The following is a 22,811-nucleotide window of genomic DNA, read 5'->3' as shown; positions in this document are numbered from 1 at the left end:
TTTTTTTTTTCTGAGTGTGATAGTTCATGCCTTTATTAACAACATTCAGGAAACACAGACAGGAAGTTCAGGGCCACCAAACCTACAAGATTTCAAGATAGGGCTATAATAAAACCCACTTTTAAAAGGAGGTTTTTACACTGGCTCATATTGAAAAATCACTATATCCAACACCTCCGACTAAGGAAATAAGTTTTCCATGTCAGGGTTTCTCTGTGTCGCCATCCCTGGAACTCATGCTTCTGACTAGGCAGGCTGGCCTCTAACTCAGATAGGCTTGCCTCTACCTCCTGAGTGCTGAGATTAAAGAAATGTCCCGCCAACAGCAGGCAGGAAAATAAAATTATAAGCCCATCAAAATCCCTAAGGAAGATACATGTAATGGTACTTTATTATACCCAAATCCATCCTGGGTTACATACTGAGGCCCTGTTTCAGGAAGCAGAAACATGGCCCTTGAGATGACTCTGTGGGGTAAACATGTTTGCAGCTAAGTCTAACATCATGACACCCGAGCTCCCAAGTAGTAGAGGCTATACTCCTATACACCGTAGTCTTGATTCCACATGTCTCCAAGCATGGACATACAAAAAAGGGATAAAAAGTAAAATAAATAAATAAAATAAACACAACAAAACATTTAAGAGCCCTTGACGACAAAGTGACAATTTCCAGTGCTCATGTGTTATTATTAATATTAAGAAACAAGAAAGAAGACGATAATCCAAAGGGTGTAGAGGGCTGGATGTGCACCCAAGGTTAGCCTGAGGGTCAGTGGGGGTGGGGTGGGGAGTGCGGGGGAGTGACTCAGATCAGTTTAGCAGATTTGACTCTTCTCCAGTGAGTGGTAGATGTCAAGAAATTGCAAGAGAGAGCAAAGAAAACCACTTAAGATGGTGAGGTAATACCGCGTCTCCTGGGTTCTAAGTTCCTACTGCCTGAATGGCGCACCTTCGACTTATTAACCACTTTGGCAGGAAAACAAAACAAAAACATTATGTTAGATAAAGGGACTGTTGGGGTACATCTTTCATTTCATTATGTTGAATCATGGGTATAATTCAGAGAGATAAGAGAACTGTCAATATGACAGGTGACCCAATCCATCTCTTTTACTTTAAAGAGAAATAGGAATACAAAGGCAAAGGATGAATTTGGGCATGTAGAAAAGATTACTTGAACATGTCCATGGAAGCAACATGTCCAGGAAGCCACATTTTAAGTAAGGGACCCCAAGTCTCCATAGGTTTTTAACAGCCCTGGGGTATACAGGACACAACAGGCCTTGCTTGAATTGGCCCAGTGAATGGGAGTGGCCATGTGGCTAGGGTTACACCATCTGCAGAGGTATAGGTTCATTCATTCTCACCTGGTTGCTTGTTGTTGGGTTTGAGGCCCTCGATTCCAGTGGGCTTGAAGCCCCCGTGGGCCCACTCCAGCATGGGCTTCAGCTGGTCCTCCAGTGAGTCTCCAGGGCTGCTGGGGAAGGTCTTGCCAGCTCGCACCCTGGCTTTCTGCCAAGACACAAATAAAGACAAACTCTGTCCATGAATGGGAGCAGGTGATTGAGGTATGTATGTGCCAGGGTGAATCCAGAGATTCCCCCTGCTGGGGCCTGCATTCCCTAACAGTGGTGTCTTTCAGAGATAGACAGCTGTCCTGGGCTGTGTCATGTGACAGGGGTTTGATTTAAGGGACAGTTTGGGAAGCAATAGAAAGGGACTCAGGTGAGGGAGCCTTTCCTATAGGTACCATATATCGTCACATTCCTCAAAGAGATTGACCAACCTGAGCTATTATTTAAGACATAGAAGCAAGGCTCAGGCTGTTCCACCCCCATCTTTAACAGCTTGTCTAGGAAGACTACCTTTCCTTATATCTTCTGAAGGGATGAAGCCAAGCATCCTTGTTTCAAAGCGCAAGATAATCTGTAGATCTTATTTGGACACATGTCTATGTGGTACAAAGGTTGGTGGGGCTAGGGTGAGGGTAAGAAACTAATATTTCCAAAGTATAAGTAAATGTCTACAAATGTCTGTAAAAAGCCCTTTAGTAGTATGACTATGTGACCACACAAGTCTGTAGTCATCCTGACTTACCTAGCTAACGATATTAACCCGTTAGTGACTTCCTTCAGACATGTGAAACCCTAATCCTCCCCATTTACTTCCTTGGTATCCCTGACTCCAAACCAGTCCTGGTAACATCACTAGTTTCCCATCAGTTTCTTCTTCCCCGCCTATAGGCTGAAACCCTAGTCATCACCCACACCCATGTTACCTCCAGAGTGTGGTACATGGCCTTCCTATAAGAAACCAGTTTATTAAAGGTGGCCAGATTAAAGTGCTGGCTGAACAGCCCCAGAGCCACCAGTTTGTCAGCAGAGATCTAGGAGAGAAAAAACATGACTGTGATGGACCCACAAGTAAGCTCAGTGTGGAGTGATTCACCCAGAGCCCATTCCAACTCAAGGTACAGATGCCAATACTGAAAAATAAAAAGCAAAGGCGAACAGTACACAGAACAGACTTCACAGCTAGAAACTCCTCCAAATGTGGGTAAGAAAGATGATCTAGTTGAAGTTTCCTCAACCTCCTGCACAGGTGTAAGTACAGGTGTGAGTACACGTGCGTGAACAAAGTGAACATCACATCATGTGAGGCTCAGTCCTAAAACTGTCCTTGATGTACTTGTGTGTTCTTCCCTGTGTGTAATAACCATTGACTCTAATACAGTCATTTCCCACAGTGCACACTCTCAAAGTGTGCTTGGGCTCTTACTACTCACAGTGACTGTAGTCCTCATCTTGATCACTAAGGCAAATAATTTATGCCAATACGGGAAATGAGTCATGATAGGATTCATAGTGAATGCAAAGACAAGGCTGGGTGTCTCAGGCCGTAGGACCATGGGTATCCCTACATGCAATGCTGGCTTTCACGATCACCTACAGCTATACTGAAGAGCTTCAACTCTGTGGTGTGCCTACCATGCTCTAGTCACCATGAGCAAGACAGTGGGTGCTATGTAGGCTTTGGGTAGATCTTGGCCTTTGAATCCCATAATCCTGCCATCTCCGCGCTGCCCCATATAGCCATCTGACCTTGTCTAGAAATGAGAATGTTATGTCTCACTGGATTAAAGCAATGAACAAGTCCTACTGCTCCCTCTGCTGTTAAGACAAGGCAACTGCATGTAATCTCTCCGGGGATTCCTACCCCAGGGGAATGTAGACTGAATTTCAGGAAAAGTCAGAATAAATACAATTCATAGGAAACAGAACGTAAAATGGAACAAAGTCCTCTAAACGCCATTTCACCCTCAACTGTTTGCTGTACCTCAGGAACGCTTTTCTGTCTGCCAGGAAATGATGAAGACAGACATTTCTAAGGAAACCGCACAAGAAATTCATTCTACCTGCCTTGCTCAAATGTAGTCAGCTAGACAATTTTTAGGAGGTAAGGGCACACTGATTTGCCGGGCGGTGGTGGCGCACACCTTTAATCCCAGCACTTGGGAGGCAGAGGCAGGCAGATTTCTGAGTTTAAGGCCAGCCTGGTCTACAGAGTGAATTTCAGGACAGCCTGGGCTACACAGAGAAACCCTGTCTCGAAAAAACAAGATTCCTGGCATCCAAATAGTAGCTCATAACAGTCTCTTAAGTCCAAGGGATCTGAAAATCTGAAGTGTGTCTTCTGGCCTCTCATGCTGTACAAAACTACATCCAGAGAAACACCCATACTATACTGCTAGGATGGTAGAACTTGCCTAGCACATGTGAGGTACATGGGTTAGACCCACAATACTTAACAGGCACAAAATAAACTCTCAATTTATGCCCCGAAGAATCTCGTTAGAAAGATTCATTTTAAATGGTTAATACTAGCTCAAATTATCTTTTCATCCAGCCTCTAAGGCTGTCATGGACTTCTTCTGTAGAGAAGACCTGTCTCTGCTGGGATTACAGGGGTAGGGATGTGTGTGTTTGTGTGTGTTTGTGTGTGTGTGTGTGTGTGTGTTTGAAACACCTCTCCTAACCACTTCACCATCCCTCCACTGCTTCCTTTCCAGCAGACTTGTCACAGGCATGGCTGCATACCTTCATTCCCAACACTCTAGGACACTGAGACCCTGTCTTGAAGAATAAAGAACCTCATCTGATTCTACAGCAAGCTAAGACAAGTAATCCAAGAAGTATTTTTCTTCACTCCAGTACCAGTACCAAGCTTACTGTAGCCATAGCAGAAAGCTGACCTTAGAGCCACCTCAAGAGGAGAAGCAAGGCCTAAGGGGGGGCCTTGCCCTTAGCTCACCTCAGAAAACTTGCCATCACCAAACCACTGCACCCAGCGCATTCCGGGCATGGCCTGGCGCTTGGCGGTGGCTTTCCAGGACACCACCATGGCAGGCCACCAGGAGAAGCCCTTGATCTTTCCCCACACGAGGTCACCTATTCCAAATTCCTTCTCATCCTGGAAGAATAAACAGAAAGAATTGTAGTTACCAGGGCAGGTAAACCTGGAGAAACTCCACTGACCAAGGGCAAGAAAAATCTTGGCCATAAAATGTGATGTACAAATTCATGAAACAGCTCAGTGAGTGGTACATACAAAAAGATCCCAAGGAAAAAAATAAGTTGGTTTTTATGGCAAGTAGGGGCCATTATCTTGGAAGTGTATCCTGTTTTCCACTGCCCCAGAGATTAAACTCAAATGAGGCTTGGTGGGAAGTACCTTAACCACTGAGACAGCTTACCAGCCTGAAAACTAAGTATGGGAAGCAGAAAGAAGCCCATGCTCACTCTTGAGTACATTTGTGCAAACAGCCTCCCATAAATAACTTAACTACAACCTTGCCTCATAAAAAAAGCAATATATGAGGTTACATCAGGAGGTATTCTGAATCAACACAAAATTTTGACATTGTTGAGATGTATATACCTTGTAATATATATGTATGTGTAGAAAGGCATTAACTGGCAATGTATACCAACAATCCCAACTGGTTAACTCCAGAGCCTGAATGATAACACTATTGATTACCTGATAAAAGCCACAAATACTATCTAAGAAAAATTATGTCCCCATGGCAACTACTCAGATGCTAAACTGGTAGGAGGATATTGCAATAAAGAAAAGCCCTATTAACAGAAATCCCAAGAGCATATATATATATATATATATATATATATATATATACCTGCATTGGGGGGGGATCAAGGATTTGGAGGAAATCCTTTGCTACACAATTTTTAAGACAGGCTCTATCTCACTATATCCTAGCATGAAGCTTCCTATGTAGAACAGGCTTGCCTCTGCTTCCTATGTTTAATGATTAAATGTACATGGTATGAAATCTTAAAATCTTTTTAGTCACTAAGAAAGTTTTACAGTTTCCTTTTCCCTGTATTTTGGCTCTCATGCAAACGTGGACCAGTATCCTGTCTCAGTGGTACCTGGTACTCAGTGCTGTCTCCATCTCTGCTCTCTGTATCCACCTGTGTGGTATCCATGTCCTCCTGATGATCATCCTGGGTCAAGTCAACCGATGGAATACTGCTGCTCTTAGGTGTCACATCTTCCATGAGGTCAGTGCTGGCAGGGGATGACCATGGTGTACTCGCTGTAGATGAGGCTCGACGCCTCCGAGACTAGACGGAAGGATGAGATGGAGACCCGGTGAAGCAAAGCAGGAAGGGTACACAAATAGTACTGACAGGTTCTCAGAGAAGTAAGAATGAAAAAACCAATCAGCATCCCAGAAGTCAGGGTTACAGGAACTAGCTGGCAGCCATTTGACAGCAAGGCAGAGCAGAGAAGATTCAGTGTGCATTCAATGACAGAAACTCTCAAGCTGTGCTCAAAAGATGGGGTCCATCTGGAAAAAGAAGAATGTGCTGGCCCCGTTGGGGTTGCCTCACGACAGCATGAAAAGACACAAGACAAAGGAGAATGACGCCAGTGGCTTTTGGCTCAATTCCAAGGTGGGCTAGACCTGAGCACTCGGAAATTCGCCTCCTCAAAGTAGCTCAAAGTAGGATGAGTCAGGAGAGAAAGTAAGAAGCCAGCCCCTGGAGAGCAGGAGCTTCTGAAGAAAGCACACATCATACACACAACAGTGCTGTGGTGAGGGAAGCAGAACTTGGGACGTCAGAGATGGGACCAACCCTGGTGGCCGGGAACTCCACGGGGTACTCCTGCACATGGTGGCGGCCCTGCCGGCCTCGAGTGATTCTAGGGGAGGCTCTTTGCCTCTCCAGGCTGGAGGTACCGTTGCTATTTCGAGTTCGGACCTGAAAGTAAAAAAGGATAGATGCTGGGCCTTAGGTGAAGAGATGCACGGGGTCCAACAAAGGCTCCCAAAGGAATGAGACTTGAGAAGGTCTCAATTCAACCTGAAGTGAAGAAGACGCGTATGTAATCTCAGGAATGCATTTAACAAGGAGACTTTGTAAGAGACTATCAGACTGGCCCGTGTCACAACACAGATTTGACCACCTGAACTGGCAGCAGCACATGGGGACTGAATCAGTTTGCCTTCCTAAAGCTGTAAGGCTTAAATGCAGTTCCTCATGTGGTGGTGACCCCTGAACCCACTCAACCATAATATTGCTTTCATTGCTACTTCGTAACCACAATTTTGCTGTTATGAATCACAATGTAGCTGATATGGAGGATATCTGATATGCGACCCTGTGAAAGGGTCTTCAGACCCCTCCCCCCAAAAGGGGTTGAGACCCACAGGTTGAGAACTATTGCCTTAAACCAAGTATTATTACACCAAGAAGCACAGGTCTTGATACTGGCTTACTTAAGAGGGCACTGGATGAAGACAGAGCAGAAAGGCACAATTTTCTCAGCATGGTGTGTACTGCCTGTTGTTATCATTTATTCCAACTCCATAGAACATTGATGTGTGTGGGGTTGTCACCTGCCTGGAATCCCAGCATAGAGACTGGCGCAGGAGACAGCCTGAGACCCAACTTTAGCTAAAAAACACAGTTGAAGTTACTGAAGTTGTCTCTAGTGTGTAAGATGAGGAAAGTACAAATCAACAGAAGGTGACATCATTGCTATAGCTGCCATGTTCTCGCTGACCCACTGGGACTTCCCATTTCAATAGAAATGGAAAGTTTTGAGTTTAGTTTTTAGTTTTAGTTTTTAGTTTTTAGTTCCAACTGATGTATGTTCATTATTTTGTTTGATGATTGTATGATTAGATTAAATTAGATTAGAAATCAATACATAGACTACCCTTGTCAATGTCTTCTTGAGCCAGGGCATATACTCAGAGAAGAGAACTCACAGAAGGGACAAGAGCCTCACTCAGTCACCACCCAAAAAATTACAAGCTCACGGTAGTCAGGAATGAACCTGTTATCTCTCTCGGATATAGCATGTTGAGTATAACATGACAGCAATGGTTGAGTGTGGCGGCCCAAGTTTTTAATTCCAGGAACTGGAGAGGCAAAAGCAGGTAGATCTCCAAGTTAAAGGCCAGCTCGGTCTACAGAATGAGTTCCATCACAGCTAGGGGCTACACAGAGAAATCCTGTCTCAAAAACCACCAAACAAAAGATAACAGTCATGCTAAGCAATGACTTAGCTTAGCAGATACCTTCCAAAGTTCAAATCACTTGAGAGTTGTGAATTGGTAGAACATTTGTTTCCTGTAAGCTCTGGGTTTGAGCCCTAGCCCCACACAAAGCCAGTGTGATGGTGCACGTCCCCAGTGCAGCAAGAAGCAGGTCAGATTTACACAGGTAAGTTAAGGTCGTCTCTGTCACAATGCAACACTAATCCTCCTGCCTCTATCTCATGGGTGCTGGTGTTCCAGGACTTCCACACACCCAGGCTTAAAGCTCCTCCCCTGCCATCAGCAGGAATGTGAACTTAGACCTGGTCACCGAGTGAGGTTGAAAACACCAGTGATCAATTCAGTTGCCTGGTGTTTTAGCAGAATAGGTAACAAACATGAAGTCTTCCTCAAAGGGACTGTAGTCAGAAAATGTGGATGATATCCCAATTTAAGTGGCTTTTGTTGATCATCACGTTCTTGGTGTCAAGCAGCTGTGGCTCACATGCTCTCTGCTCTCTCAAATGTCACTTGACCTTGAGGCTCAGGTTATAATCTGAATTACCCTGTAGTAGCTGAAGGACATTAACACCTAACCAAGGGGCTCATTGGGTTAATGGACTTGCCAAAGGCTGCCAATCTTGAGTTTGGTCCCTGAAATCTATATGCTGCAAGGTGAAAGCCTAGCTTTCATAAGTTGTCCACTGATCTATAACACACATAAAACCAAACGAGTCAGAAAAAAAAATTCTGATGAAACAATGTCTAAGTCTCATTTTTTATGCGGGCCCAAGGCTGGCAGAGAGGGGCCTGAGCTCATCAGGTGGGACTTACGGCTGGGCTTTCAGAGGATGTCCTGGTGTCCCTGGTCTCACGGGTGAGCTTTGGCATTAGAATATCAGAGCCATCCCCATCATCCACTTCATCATCCCCATCTCCATCTCTTGTCAGGTCCTAGGGAAAGGTCATGGGACAGAAGCATCATTACATTGATACAGTCCCCAAAATACACCCTATAATCACCTCATTTTTCTCTAGTCAAGTTTCACCTCTGCTAATCACATGTGGATTAAAAAGATAATTCCCAGGCCACCAGCACGTTATGGAAATGAGACTAAGGCTGCCTTCTAGACATACTGTCTCAACTTATTCAGAACACATGTGGGAGGACCTAACCCAAGGGTTGGTGGAGGCCAGCCTGGTTTACAGTGACAACGGAGACAGTCAGGACACTGTCTCAAAGAAACAACGCAAATGCCAAAGCTATCATGGCTGAGGTGAGCTCATTCCAGGAATGGGTGAGTTTTGCTCCATTAATATACTGAGGGCAGATAGACAGGGAGGACTAAAACCTTCATAGTGCAGTAAAGAATTCCATGTGTCTGGTTTTTCATGCAATCAAAGCCCAGAGCCACACGAAGAGATAAGACGGTACCTGCGCGTAATTCAGAAGGCTGGAGACCTCCCTCTTAGACAGCCGTGAGCTTGATCTGCGGCCTGCAAGGAAGAGTTGGGAATGCACATTTGCGGGTAGGACAGTGGTCACCAGCCTGGAGAGTGACCTCAGCCGACCCCAACACAGTCATTTTAGGAAGCCAGTCTCCATCATATCCACGAACTCACAGTGTAAGGGGGCACAGGGCCTGGATTATGCCTGTCTCCATAAGCTGGGTATTAACATTTTAGGGCAGAAATCCCTTTCCGTCAGTTTCAAATGTTCCCATATGGGAAAGTTGCTCTTGGGGTCAACAGGGAAAGTGGGCCACTTTTATCCATTTCAGAAGGTCCTAAGGGACTCTAAATGTCAAGGATAAAAAGGGACAATACAGGGGACTCCAAACCAGTGACAGAGGAAATTTCAAGGTCTCGGAACTGCTAAGAGGAAGAGGCCAGTAGGCGGCATCTCCTGATCACCGGGAAGCCCACACAAGCTCAGGAAAAGCAATGCATGGGGCAGACTCTGAGACCTGTCATGGAACCTGCCATGCCTGAGCTTTGAAACCCACCTCTGGTCTCTGGTGTGCAGACTGGCTCTGTGCAGATTGCCTCCAAGACTGGGGGTGAGGGAGCATCCTTCGTGTCTGAGGACTGGTCACTACAGGGCCCATCGATGATGACACAATCCTCGTACCCGCTGGCACCCTCTTCCTCATTCAGATGTCTGCTGTCTCCCTTCATGGTCAGCTGTGGGGAAAGGTCAGGTTAAGTAGGAGGTCGATGGGGCACGCTGCAAGGGTCACACCACAGCTTCTCTAGTCCCTGCCCGAGAGACCCCATGATCCAGTCTCAGGCTCGCATTGTGTCCATGATCCCAAGACTCCTCCCAAACAGAGCCTGTCTGCTCACCGAACTTGGAGGCTCAGGACTTGATTCCATTTGGCTAGATGGGATCAATGCCCCTGACGCCTGCTCTCAGGACAGAAGAAGATTGTTCTGAGGCTGGGGTCTGAGATTAGGGCTGCTCTTCAAACAATGCCATCTAGGGCATTCCTACCTGAGCCTGCTTGAGTCAGCCCAAGTTCCCGTCTGTCCCTGATCCCTTCTTCCTGCCCAACCTCTGCAGAGCCTAAAGAAACCAGTGAACTCTTTGTTTGCTGTCTTCAGGTCTCCTTTCCTCTTCTTCCCTTCCTCACAGACAGGCTTCTCTCCATGGCAGCACAAGCTCCACCCCGGCCCATCATCTGGGCCCCATTGGTCACTTGACCTCTCATTCCCTCCCTCATCAGCTGAGGCTGAATCCCAAGTTGTGAAGGGAAGGGAGGATGGAGAAGAAGCAGTGGCAAAGGGCTGTGGCAGCTACCAGGAGTGAGCTCTGACCTGCCTCTGCCAGCCTCATCCCACTCCCAAGACCTGGCCTTGTATAGCTGTCCCTCTAGTAAGCCAGCTAAGACAGCAAGCCAGGCTTCACTGATGGGCTGATAGGCTTGTGTGACCTGATTCACTCTCTACAACTTTGTGGACACCAATTAGACATAGGTACATGTAAGAACCTGTCCTTGGCCAGGTAACACATGTCTTTAATCCCAACACTCAGGAGGCAGAGGCCAATGAATGTCCAAGCTATATAGGGCTTCACTATAAGATCCTACCTCAAAAACAAACAAACAAACAAACAAAAACAAAACAAACAAAAAAAACCCACAGAACTGTACCTTTCTAACAGACAACTGTGAGAGCCCATTCTGGAATAGAGAAGTGATGCCACAGAAAAGAACCTGAAATTTCCACATGAAATGCAATATGGCCCAATAGCACCATCAGGACTAGAGTTGGAAGCCCAGCACTGGGGTAATGAGACATGAATGGTAAAATAGCGACCCTGCCTCTAGACTGTAAGAATGCAATGATAAAATAGAAAAATCAGGGGCATGTGAGTTAGACAGTCAGCTAGTAGACGCTGGCCATGAAGATTAAAGACCTAACTCCGATGCACAAACCCAAATGGAGAAGCTCCTTCATTCTCCTCAGATAAACGTAAGCTCATGTGTACACACACAAGTAGATAAAACTTTACATTTTAAAAAGAAGAAAAAAGAAGCACACCATGAGTGGGAATATAGCTAGGTTAACAGAATATTTTTACATAGCCAAACCCTTAGGGAATTTTTGCCAGCATGAGAAAATTAAATCTGTTTATAGTTATTCAAATCTATAATGCAGGAACTTGGGACGCTTCAAGAGTTAAAGATGGTCTGAGTCATACAGTAAACCTCGATGAGAACTAATACAGGACTCAGGGATGGTAGCATGCAACTTTACTCTCAGGACTGAGAACGGAGGAGGTAGGCAGCTCTCTATGAATGAGGCCAGCCTGGTCTACAGAGCAACTTTCAGGACATCCAGGGCTACACATTAGAGGTGGAGAGATGGCTCAATGGTTAAGCATTGGCTCTCTTTTCTCCAGAAGACTGGAATCAATTCCCAGCACCCAAAATCCTCCAGTTCTAGGGGACCCAAACAACCTTTTCAGGTGCAATACACATATGCAGACATATATGCAGGCAAAACACCCACCCACAAAAGTAAATAAATATCTTTTAAAATAATAAAACTATAAGTGTGTCTAGGATCTATCTCTATTTGAGAAAAAGGCTCTTATAACCCCAGGAAATGGGGTTCATTCTTTCCAAGAATTCCTAGGCAGTGTAGTCTGGCCTTGAACATCTAGCAATCAGCCTCAAAATAAGAGACTGGAGGCATGCTTTTGTGAGCCATGTTCCTTCACCTGCTGTGTATCCACTTTTGTATGTTAACTACAAATCTCAGGTGTGATAACTGCATAATCAAGTCATACATACACATGTACACACACACACACACACACATATCTCGGACACAGCTGGGTGTAGAGGCACATGCCTTCTTTAATCATAGCATTCAGAAGGCAGAGGCATGCAGAGATCTGAGTTTAAGGCCAGCCTAGTCTACAAAGTGAGTTCCAGTACAGCCAGGGCTACACAGAGAATCCCTGTCTCAAACATAAAATCCCAAGCGTGGGAACTACATAATCAAGTCATACAGTCACAGACAATCTGTCCCTGTTTGGTTTGTTTTTCTTTTTGTTTTCAGACAGGGTCTCTATGTAGCCCTGGCTGACCTGGAGCTATATAGACCAGTCTGGCTTCAGATTCAGAATCTGCATGCTTCTTCCTCCTGAGTGCTGGAATTAAAGGCTCACATACCGTTGGTATCAGATCACACCAGGCCTGGAATTTCACTCCCTCTCACTATACAGCTGACAGAACTCACTCACCACATACACTTGTGTTCTGGAACTCGGCTGAGAGAGCGGTTAACCATTGGTTTCCAGTCTCTCTTTGCTCCTAAAACACTCACCAGGTATCTACCCAGTGAACTTTCTAGAAGCAGCACCTGGTGTTGCTCCAAGAATACAAGACAGGGTTAGCATCTATTGGGGGGTTGGGGAGGGCTGTGAGCTCCGTATGAACAGGCGCAGTGGCACACACGGGAATATGTGAAGTTTATTCATGGGCCTAGACTGTATCCTTTATACCTGCCCAAGCATGAACACTTGGCAAACAGACCATGTGAACCTCTCGTTCTATCTGTAGGCCAGAGCCAGCACCTTGCACTGGATACACAGGCCTTAGCTGCAATTTCAGGCTAAAGCTAACTAACCTGCCCCACCAGTGTTTTAAACTTCATCAAAATCTCTGGCTAAGTAGATTAGCTAATCTGTGCATTAGAGAATCACAAGGTGGCAAGTGGAACTCCTGGGCCACCATGGTCCACGGTCCCAAGCTTCATGACTTTTTTTTTAAACACAAGGACTCTCTTCTCCCCAGACAGGGAAAGTATCTTATCTGATCAAGTCCCATCAGCCAGGCAGCATGACCTGGTAGAACAAACTAGTTAACTGTATGTGGCCAGTTCCTGAGGATTCATTCAGGAAAGCTGCTGGGCTGTGCTCAGAAGAGCATTTTCCCTCAGACACAACCATCGCCACCTGGCACAAATGGGACGCTGAACCCTAGTGGGTTCACTTGAGGTTCACTCCCTCAAGGCACACTTTGAGAAGCTAAAATACAGGAGAGTCAGAGACCTAAAACAAGGACATGTGTGACCTCTCATCCAGGGTTAGTGGTGGGTTTTCTCACACAGCCTTGGACTTCAGTCCCTCAGACAGGCCCTATCTGGGTCAACCAGAAGCCAGACAGGTGTGTGCCCTCTTTCTACACAGGTCTGAGAGGACCTGCTGCCCAGCGCTGGCAATGATTAACCACCCTGGACCTTTCCCCAGGGCATTAGCAGTGCCTAGTGAACCAGTGTCTGAAAGGTGGGCAGCATGCCTTCCCAAAGCACCTCAGCATCCCACAAACCCACCTGAACCCACAGGCAGGTAGGGCGTGGAAATGAACCTACCATTCTGGTCCATTACCTAGATGCCCAGGGATGGACTTCATGGGGCTAAACACTGGGGCTGTAGGGATGCCTCAGTTGTTAAGAGTTGTTAAGCGCAAGAGGACCTGGCTTGAAGTTCACAATCCCTACAAAGTGGCTTACAACTACCATGGATCTGACTCCTTCTAGTCTCCTCAAATACCAGGCAAGATCATAGTCTATTGGTCTACATAGTAAGTTCCAAGCCATCCAGGGTTCTAAGTTAGACCTTGTCTAAAATAAAAAAGGGTTGAGGGAGGGGAATGTGTCAGACTGGGTATAGAATTTAGACAAAGAGAACGTAACATGCCTGGCATTCGTAGAGCCTGATAACACCAAAACTCAGCTCACCACCAGGGATTGGTATGTGATGCCAAATTACAAATCTCTTCCCAGGTACCTCATTTTAGCTTCAGGCAAAACTCTGGCTTCCAGTTCAACACTAGTACTTACTGAATAATATGGCCCCTATCATGAGCCAACTGTTCTTCTTCTTATCTACTGAGATTTTCCAGTAGGAATACTAAACTGGCTGTTCCTTCCCAGGTCTTACCTTTGCAAGGGATTTTTCCAGTGTGACTGACACTGTCAAATTGAACACAGGTAATACTCTCTGGTCTCTGCTCTCTGCAGCCTGAACAGCACAAACACACATCTCCCAGGAAACCATACAGGAGTTAATGACCCTGCCAATTCTAATGGCCAGGCAGTCCAGAGGGCACAGGCCTTACTGATGATGTTTCCAGAGACAAGCAGACAGACCCTTAAATGCTATTAAGGATTCATCAGCCACTCCAGGTCTGCATGGCATGAAGTATACGGTCTACTGCTGTATTTACCTTCCAAGAGGTAGCTGCCTAACCTTGGGAGCAAAGGTAATATCGGACTCTTTCCCAGAGCTTGGGCATCTGTACAGGAACCAGGTCAGAGGAGATCGAATGCAACGTGGCAAACACCACCAATTATACTCAAGAGGGGGTCCAGGAACTCCTTCCAACCCCAGCAATGAAGCTTAGAGCTGATGCCATCCACCTCTTCCAGGCTGGCCAGCAGAAGAGCTATTCCACAGCATTTTGTAACCTCCCTGGCAGGAAGGGAGGTTGTTAAGGACGTGTATGGGGAGCAAATGGGATAAGTCTGTGCCTCACCTCCAGCCTCAGGACAAGACAAATAGGAAGATTCTCACCTGTTCCATTCAAGGTGTCATCCCCCGCCTGTTCCATAGGAGCAGCTGTGATCAGGTGTGCTGCTGGGAGCATTTCCCTTGTGCCTCACAGTGAAACACAGCAGACAGGCTACTTTCTACAAGACACACTATGGCTCAGAGGAAGCAGAGCCTTGTCAGGTTTACAACATTACAAGTTAAAAAGACAGAGGCTCAAGAGGGCTTAAATTAGTCCTCCTTGTTCTTCCAGGACACTTTCTTCTGGCCTCTTAGAATGACAGAGACAGGTACAGGCAAAACACCCGCAAAATAAAATTTTGACTGAAATAATGCAACCAGGCGGTGGTGGCTCACACCTTTCATCTCAGCACTTAGGAAGCAGAGGCAGGCAGATCTCTGAGTTTGAGGCCAGCTTGATCTATAGATCAAGTTCCAGGACAGCCAGGGTTACACAGAGAAACCATCTCAAAAAACAATACAAAACAAAACACTTAAATGCAGAAGGTCAGAGAAATGGCTCATCACATAAAGAAGCCACCAAGCCTGACAATGTGAGTTCAATCCCCAGGAACACAAAGAGAACAAACTACCTCAAGTTGTTCTGACTGTCACAAGACTGTCGTGGGGTAGGTACATGGGTCTGTGTGCATTCAGCACACTGTTTTAGTTTGGGGTTTGTTTAGTTTTTTGAGCCTGGTACCAGGCTGGCCTTGAACAGTCAGACTAACCTAACCTGCCTCTGTCTCTTGAGTGCTAGGATTAAAAGTGTGTACCGTTATGGTACCCAAAACAGCCATGTTACCTTGTTGTCTCAGAATGAAATTCTGCTAAGTTAAAAAAAAAAAAAATCACATCAGGATTCACCTTACACACCAGCATGTCACCTGTGATAGAAGTGGCCACTGATGGACACGTACTTTGAACAGATTTAAAAAAAAACAATCTAGCCCAGAGTATGGCTTTCATCCTCACTCTGAAGACTAAAGCCAAGAGTTTGAGGCCAGCCTAGACTACAAAACAAGTACCAGCCTACCCAGGTCTACTGGGCAAGACTCCATTTCAATAATCTTTACGTAAAATCTTACTTTTATTTTCTGTCTGCATGTATACTGTGTGTTTGTGTGTGTGAGTGTGTGTGTGTGTCTACTACCTGCAGAGGCCAAAAGAGGGCATCAGATCCCCTGTAACTGAAATTAGAGTTGTATGCAGCCATGTGGTTGCTGGGAATCTGCCACTTGGGTCCTCTCATAGAACAGCCAGTGCTCTTAACTGCTGAGCCATCTCTCCAGAACCTCTCATCAAATCTTTAAAAAAAAAAAATCAAATACATAAGCACACAAGTGGTCCAGTCATAGCAAAATCTGCAAACAAATGTATTAGACTAGAGAAAGAAGAGATTTCTACACAGCCACTAAGGAGCACTACTGAAGGGCAGAAGAGGACAGCTCCTGCAGGAAGGGGCCATGTTGAAGTAGAGAAACCTGCACATGGGGCTGGAGAGATGGCTCAGCAGTTAAGAGCACTTGACTGCTCTTCCAGGTCCTGAGTTAAATTCCCAGCAACCACACGGTGGCTCACAATCATCTGTAATGGGGTCTGATCCCCTCTTCTGGTGCTGGTCTGAAGACAGCTACAGTATACTTACTTATATACAAAAAATAAAAGTACTAAGGAAGGTGTAATTGTAATAATCAGAGAACAGAGGCAGACTAGTCTAACAAGGACAAATTCAGGTACCTGAGCTACACTGTTTCGGGTCCTTCTTTGCCCAGAGCAAGGAAGAACGACTTCCCCCACACATTTCTTCAGGGTTTTCCCAAACCTCTTTTTACTGTAACTTTGGTAAAACCCAGGTTGCTCAAAAAAGCCCTACCCCCAGCATTCACCTCCTCACGTGGCTAGCCTGAACAACCATCTCTCACTGGGTCCCTGGACTCAGTGCTTCAGCTATGTAGTGCTCAGAAGTCAATGCCCAGTGTTGCAGCTGAGAAATCCATACAACCCATTCATGGAGCCTGAATCCCAGGAAGCAGCAATGGCTGTTGGTAATGTTGCCGCAAGTTGGTCTCATAGCCCCAGCACTGGCCTGAGCCCACATACAACTGGAGGCAAATGTGGCTGCGTATCATGGGGATGCAACTCCAGAAGATTAGCTACTCCTCCCTCTCCCAGGTGTCCTTCCTCAGTTTGTTCTGATGTTGACATCCACACAGGGTGAGCCTTGGACAGGAACACATCCATGGGAGGCAAAAACACGCGCTCAGGAACTCTTACTCCCACATCTCAAGCACTGGAAGAGCTCAATGGTCAGAAAAGTCAAGCAGATACAGTAACAGAAACCTAGGAAATAAATGCAAACATGTTTGTTTGCTCTCCCAACACACTTGCTTTTTTTTTTCCTTTGAGGGGGCAATGCCAAGTAAAGATTAAACCCAACTAGGTCCTAATACATACCTCATGCATCCTTACCCTACAATGGAGCTCCAAATGCTGATGGTTACCAGTAAGGCCCACTGAAAACCAGTCACACTCAAAAAAAACGTAAGCATTAAATGTTGAGCTGGACAGAGACATACACTTGAATCCCAGCTCTCAGGTAAAGCAGGATTGGCATGAGCCTATCTACAGCAAGACTCTCACCTAGAACACCCCAGTGAGACTATGTATATAGTTCAGAGGTTGTGGACTTGCAAACTGTGAAGAGGGAGGGCCCCGCTGGATTCAATCCCCAGCAACAGCAAAAGCAAGCAAGACAACGTGGTCCATGCCCATGATCCAAGCACAAAGCACTGAAGCAAAATGATGGCCTAAGTTTAAAGCCAGGCTGTGCTACAGGCCACATGTCAAAACAAATGTCAGTCTAGCCAGGTATATGCAGCAAGACTCTCAAAAAGCAAACAAAAGAGAAAATGTATTGTTTTTTGTGTGAACAGTACAATGGATCAAACCCAGGGCCTCATGCTGGCAGAGGAAGTATTCTACTACTGAACTACATCCTCAACACTTGACTCCCCAGAGTCCTTTTCTATTAACCGAACTTTAGCATCTCCAGCAATTAGCCAGCAATAAATGTCTTAAAAATGAGCCTACCAGGGCTGGAGAGATGGCTCAGTGGTTAAGAACACAGACTGCTCCTCCAGAGGTCCTGAGTTCAATTCTCACCAACCATGTGGTGGCTCACAACCATCTGTAATGGGATCCGATGCCTTCTTCTGGTGTGTCTGAAGACAGACTATATTCATATACATAAAATAAACAAATCTTTTTATAAAATGTTAGGTGATCAAAAAAAGAGCCTCCGTTGTTCATTTTATAGATCGACCACCACAAGAGGCTCAGGACATGACCTCATAACTCGAATGTCAATCCTGGGGCCTGCTGCAGCTGCTTCAGCATCTTACTATCCTGCAGACACTAGGTTAAGCTTAGGGCTTTCCTCAATTGAGAATGAGCAATCAGTTCACTAATTTAAAACTATCCTGGAACCCATATGATACTTCTAGCCACTGGCGTGTTCAGGGTGCATCATGTCCACTTCTCAGCAAGGAGGGAGCCTCAGAAAACTAACAACAAGGCAGCCAATGTGTCTGTGTCAGCCAGAGACAGACACACCTCAATATCTGCACGGGACATCTGTCCTGCAGAGCAATCCATCCTGAGATGGTGAAAAATGTTAAAGTGTAAATGTCCCCTATTAAAAGCTAGTCACACTAATCAAACTGACTTGATCTCCCAGAGCCTCAGCCCCACCACCTATAAAGGAGTTCCTATGAGGGGCGCGCACACGCAGAACACACACACAGTCACACTTTGCAAAAGGACATGAGGAGCATTTAGACACGGCCTGAGGGAGGCAATGGATGGAGAGATTAGTGGGAAGAGGTAGAAACAGGCCAGGCAGGCCAGACCACCCAACAGAACACAGCTGAGGCCAGGCCTGGTGATGCATGCCAGTTCTTGGGGGCAAAGGAACAATGTCATGTTTAAAACACCTTATGCAACATAGAAGGCCCTATTTCTTAAGTAAAAAAGAAAAAGAAAAAGAAAATTCCAGGAAACTTTAGATTTAGCAAGCGCTATCTTGGAAGTGGTATCCAGAACTAGAGGTGGCACTGACATGGAAGTTGGTTTGGGATAAAGGAATGTCAAGGGACATTTCCCTGGATGGAGTACTTGTCCAGATGTCCACTGCAGCCGGGTGCCTTGGGCTGCAATAATGAAGGGTGACAGGCGTCTCTGGGTCAGAGGCACCACATGGCTGGAGGAAGGGCAGGCAGGGAAGCGGCCTCCCCAGCCCCACCTCCCTTCCTCCTCCCTCAGCCCCCTGCAGCTCCCAGATCCTCTTCTCCCCTCCCCCAACCTTTGTAGGGGTAAGGTTTTGGCCTATGGCTTTCAGAAGGATGTGGCTGGCCCCAGCCGCCTCACCAGCCCCTTTGTCTCAGCTCTCTCCACCCCAACAGGAAAGGTAAAGGATTTTGCTTAACTTGTCAATTACACCTTTAGCAATCCTCAAAGTTGGAGGGGGAAGAAGCACATAAAAAAGTGGCCCGAAACCATAAACAACACAGCCCTTTCCCAACAGGAACAAAGGGGCCCGGTGATGGTGATGGCCCTGCAGGTAAACCCAAGCCTGAAGTCCTTAGTTCGATCTCCAGACCCACATGGTAGACGGCTGCCTGCCACATGTTTTCCTCTGACCTTCACAATGGTGCCCCGTTCATGTACACACATACAGAATAAAATATAAATTTTTTTTTTAAAAGGAAACAAAGACAGCCCTTCCTGCCAACTCCCAGGTCACAGACAATGATGGTTTAGAAATGCTTCCATGGCTGAGAATGAAACAGAGCACCTCAGGAAGGCAGGAAAAGGAGGGGCTGGCAGAGGTGGCTTTCCACTCGGCTCGGCACAACATACCTCAACATTCCTGTAAAGGCCTACTCCAGGTGCTGTGCCATTGAGTGCTCATCCCCACCTCCTTGAAGAGGGAGGGAGGGTTGCAGACCTTCATCCCTTAATCTTTGTGAACTGTTTCTATCGCACATACATAACAACTAAGGCACAGGGATAGAACTGTAATTGCTTTTGCAATAGTAGGATTTAAGCACAAATCCAAGACAGTGATTGCCTGAGAAGGCAGCCTGGTTCCAACCATGTGCTGAGAGGTAATGAGGCCAAGCACACAGTAAAGATAGTGCTTGCTGTATTACCAACCCTACGAAAGTTTACCTTGAAACTGGAAGGTGTAACCCAGTGATGGTCAGTGGCTTACCTGAAATAAGTAAGGCCCTAGATTTGGTTCCAAGGCAGTACAGGTGGGGGAGGGGTGGCCCCCGAGTCTGGAAAGGTGTGTATACCTGAGGTTTCCAAGGTCTGGCACACAAGCCTCAGCAGGCCTGGTGGACAGCGGAAGGTCGGTGAGTGCCACCAATTCACCAAAGCCCACAAAATCCACAAGCCAGGAAGCACTCTACTGAGGCCTTAATTCATTTTAATTCATATACCTCAGAGTGCAAAGCAAGAATCACAGGGATTCCGTGCCTCAGGGATGCAGGGGGTGGCAGGCTGGAGTCAGAGGCATGGAGAGCGCAGACAGGACTGCTGCCACGGGTGAAGACTGGAGAAAGAAACGTTTCCCCTCTGCGAAATCCAACCTTGGGGACGCAGTAGGTCTCCGCTTTGATTGCACCCTCTAGCCTGGACGGACTCCACAGGTATCCCTAAGCAATCCCTGATGCATGGACGATTGACCGCTAGGAAGTAGAGGCAGAGGGTTATTTTATAATTAAGAACTCAGTGTATGGATTGAGTAGTGGGGCCACCTCATCCCGGAAGAAGGCTAAGAATGGAAAGTGAGCCCCTAGGGCAGCCGGCACGGTGAGGAACCGCCCCCGGCTGGCTCCTCCCCGGCCAGGTGTGCTTAGCCAGCCACTCCCAGCAGCCGGCTGCGCCGGAGCTCTAGTGGCTCGGCTCTGGAGGACCCCGGGGACAACGCCCATCTCGCATCCCCGCTTGCCGGTACCCAGAGCGCTCTCCCAACCTGAAAGTGTGAGGTTCCAAGTCAGAACGGATCCATATCCACCGCCACATTGACGAGACAACTTTTCCCTCTACATCCCAGCCATTCCTCCCCGAGGCGGCTCTGGGTAAGAGAACCGGGCTAGGTAAGGACACTAGGTTCTGGGGACAGCCACCTCTCGGGCCCCAATCCGCTCCCAAGTGCTCTCAACTCTACGCTCCGGAAAAGCTACAGGTCTCCTTCCCTCAACTCTTCAGAGTAGCGGAATCCAGCGGGGACTTCGCCTTCTCTGTCCCCGTGCCCGGTCCCGTGTCCCCGTCCCGCTAAGCGCCACGCGCCCCGTTCTCCCCGACCCCGGCAAAGATCCAGGCGCCGCCAGGGGACCTGTCGCCCCGGCACCCACACAGCCCCAACCACCAGGTCCCAGTCCCCGAGGGGCGCGTGGCGCTCACCTGTCGCGAGGCTGGCTGTGGCGCGGCGCCGCGGTCGCGCCGCGGGTCGTGGCCGGCGGTCGGCGCGGGGTGCCGGGCTCGCGAATCTCCGGAGCCGATCGCCGCGCTACGTTTACTTGGGCCGCTTAACCCCCGCGCTGCCGGCCGGGAGCGCCCGAGCGCTCGCCCGCGAGCCAGTGGGCCACCCGGGCTGGTCCGGGGCGCTCAGGCGAGAGCGTCCACGCGGGCTGCGGCTCCGAGGCGAGGGGCGGCGACGAGGACGCTTCTGGCCGGGCGCGCACGGGAGTGGGTGGGGAGGGGGCGGCGCCGCTGCCCTTGTAGCCCCGGCCCGGCCCGGCCCTCGCCCCGCCTCCGCCCGGGGGGCGCCCCGCCGCAGCCACTCACCGGCCGGCGGGGCCAAGGGGACGGGCGAGGGAGATTTGAAATCCCTCCCGAGCTTCCTCGCCCCGCCTCCTCGGGAGCCGCCCCTGGGTCCCCCATGCCTGGCGGGTCACCCTCCCCGGTGACCCGACCCCAAGGATAGCGCCCAGCCCTCTCCACCTGAGACTTCCCCCCACTCCTGTCCCCCAACCCAGATTAGATGCACACACACATGCAAGCACACACTCTCAGGTCTGGATGAGCGGCACAGAGAGGGAAAAGTTCCTGCTGGAGTCACACAGCAACCCTGCATTGGCTTTTCGACCACCCCTCTGCTGCAAGACTGGCTAGGGCGCTGTGGTGACCCTGCAAGTCACCCGCTGGGGACCCCGTACTGCTTCCTGCTTTCACCTAGCTTGGCCTTTGTCAGCCATCTTGAGGGTAAAGGAGGCCTTGGAGGAAGAAAAAGCATACATGTTCCCCCAACTACCTGGGTTCCCCTGCCAGCTGGGGAGGAGCCCTACTCTGCAGCTAGGGCTGCCTCCGCCATAAGGCCCGTGCTGAACCATTGGAGAAACACAAATACTTATGATAGGCACCTGGCGTTTATGTTTATTTCATTTGTTTGCCTGCTTGTCGGTCTCTATACATTAGGTGGTGAACGCTAAAGTAGATACTAAATAAATATATGTTAAAAGAATAAACAAATCGAATGACTGAAAAGCCTAACTACAAGGCCGAGCACGTGCAGGCTCGGCTTTCACAAATCTTTTATTTTGTTGACTCCCTGACTTCACTCCAACCTCTTCTCCCGCTTTTGCTGTTCCTCCTACACACCAAGTATTGTCCTTGTGAGGAAAGCTTCGGCCTCTTTCTTCCTCTCAGACTTTGTTTCCCCAGATCTGTCACAGGAAGAAGCTTTCTCATCACCACACAGAACAGTCTTCGAATCCTTCTAGTTCCTCGTGTTCCTATAACACTGAAACGGGGAGGGGAGGGGCGGGGGGGGAGGCTAGCAGCAAAAGGAACTAACTGAACACATGCTAGTTGAATGAATGAATGAATCTCCACAGGTTTCCTGCACACAGCTTTCCTCCTGCACCTCTTCCTGGTTAGTGAGTAAGTGAGCAAATGGTGATTGCTTTGGGAACTTCAAGTTTTGACACTTTCTTGGCCTTTTTCTACCTAAAAAAGAATAGACCTGCCAAAAGACAAAAGGAGAGAAAGCACAGCCCAGCCTGGACCTGGCCCCCTAGGGAAGAGGAACAGCACGAACATCTTGACTATCTCGGAAATGTGTCCGGAAGTAGGTGCAGAAAGCTGATGCCTTAAAAGAGTC

General features: G+C 47.7%; 1 protein-coding gene across 2 annotated transcripts; it reads right to left on the bottom strand.

Annotated features, from left to right (window-relative positions):
• Nucleotides 1-786: 786 nt before the first annotated feature.
• Nucleotides 787-21,404, bottom strand: Dnmt3b (DNA methyltransferase 3 beta). 2 transcript variants are annotated; one of them, XM_028774968.1, is made up of 10 exons: nucleotides 21,113-21,404; nucleotides 9,582-9,759; nucleotides 9,011-9,072; nucleotides 8,410-8,529; nucleotides 6,167-6,292; nucleotides 5,456-5,650; nucleotides 4,314-4,472; nucleotides 2,281-2,388; nucleotides 1,370-1,514; nucleotides 787-968 (listed from the first exon to the last, which is right to left on the bottom strand). In XM_028774968.1, exons 2-10 carry the CDS (start codon nucleotides 9,751-9,753, stop codon nucleotides 889-891), a joined length of 1,167 nt encoding a protein of 388 aa, XP_028630801.1. In that variant the 5' UTR covers nucleotides 9,754-9,759; nucleotides 21,113-21,404; the 3' UTR covers nucleotides 787-888. The 2 variants fall into 2 exon arrangements, with proteins under 2 accessions (XP_028630801.1, XP_028630800.1); XM_028774967.1 differs by lacking the exon at nucleotides 21,113-21,404 and adding an exon at nucleotides 9,922-9,973.
• Between the last annotated feature and the right edge of the window lie 1,407 nt (nucleotides 21,405-22,811).

The sequence above is a fragment of the Grammomys surdaster genome, unplaced genomic scaffold, assembly GCF_004785775.1.
Source record: "Grammomys surdaster isolate TR1022 unplaced genomic scaffold, NIH_TR_1.0 251, whole genome shotgun sequence".
Taxonomy (NCBI): Eukaryota; Metazoa; Chordata; class Mammalia; order Rodentia; family Muridae; genus Grammomys; species Grammomys surdaster.
Note: the sequence above shows the minus strand (reverse complement) of the source record. Positions and strands in the feature narration are given on the sequence as shown.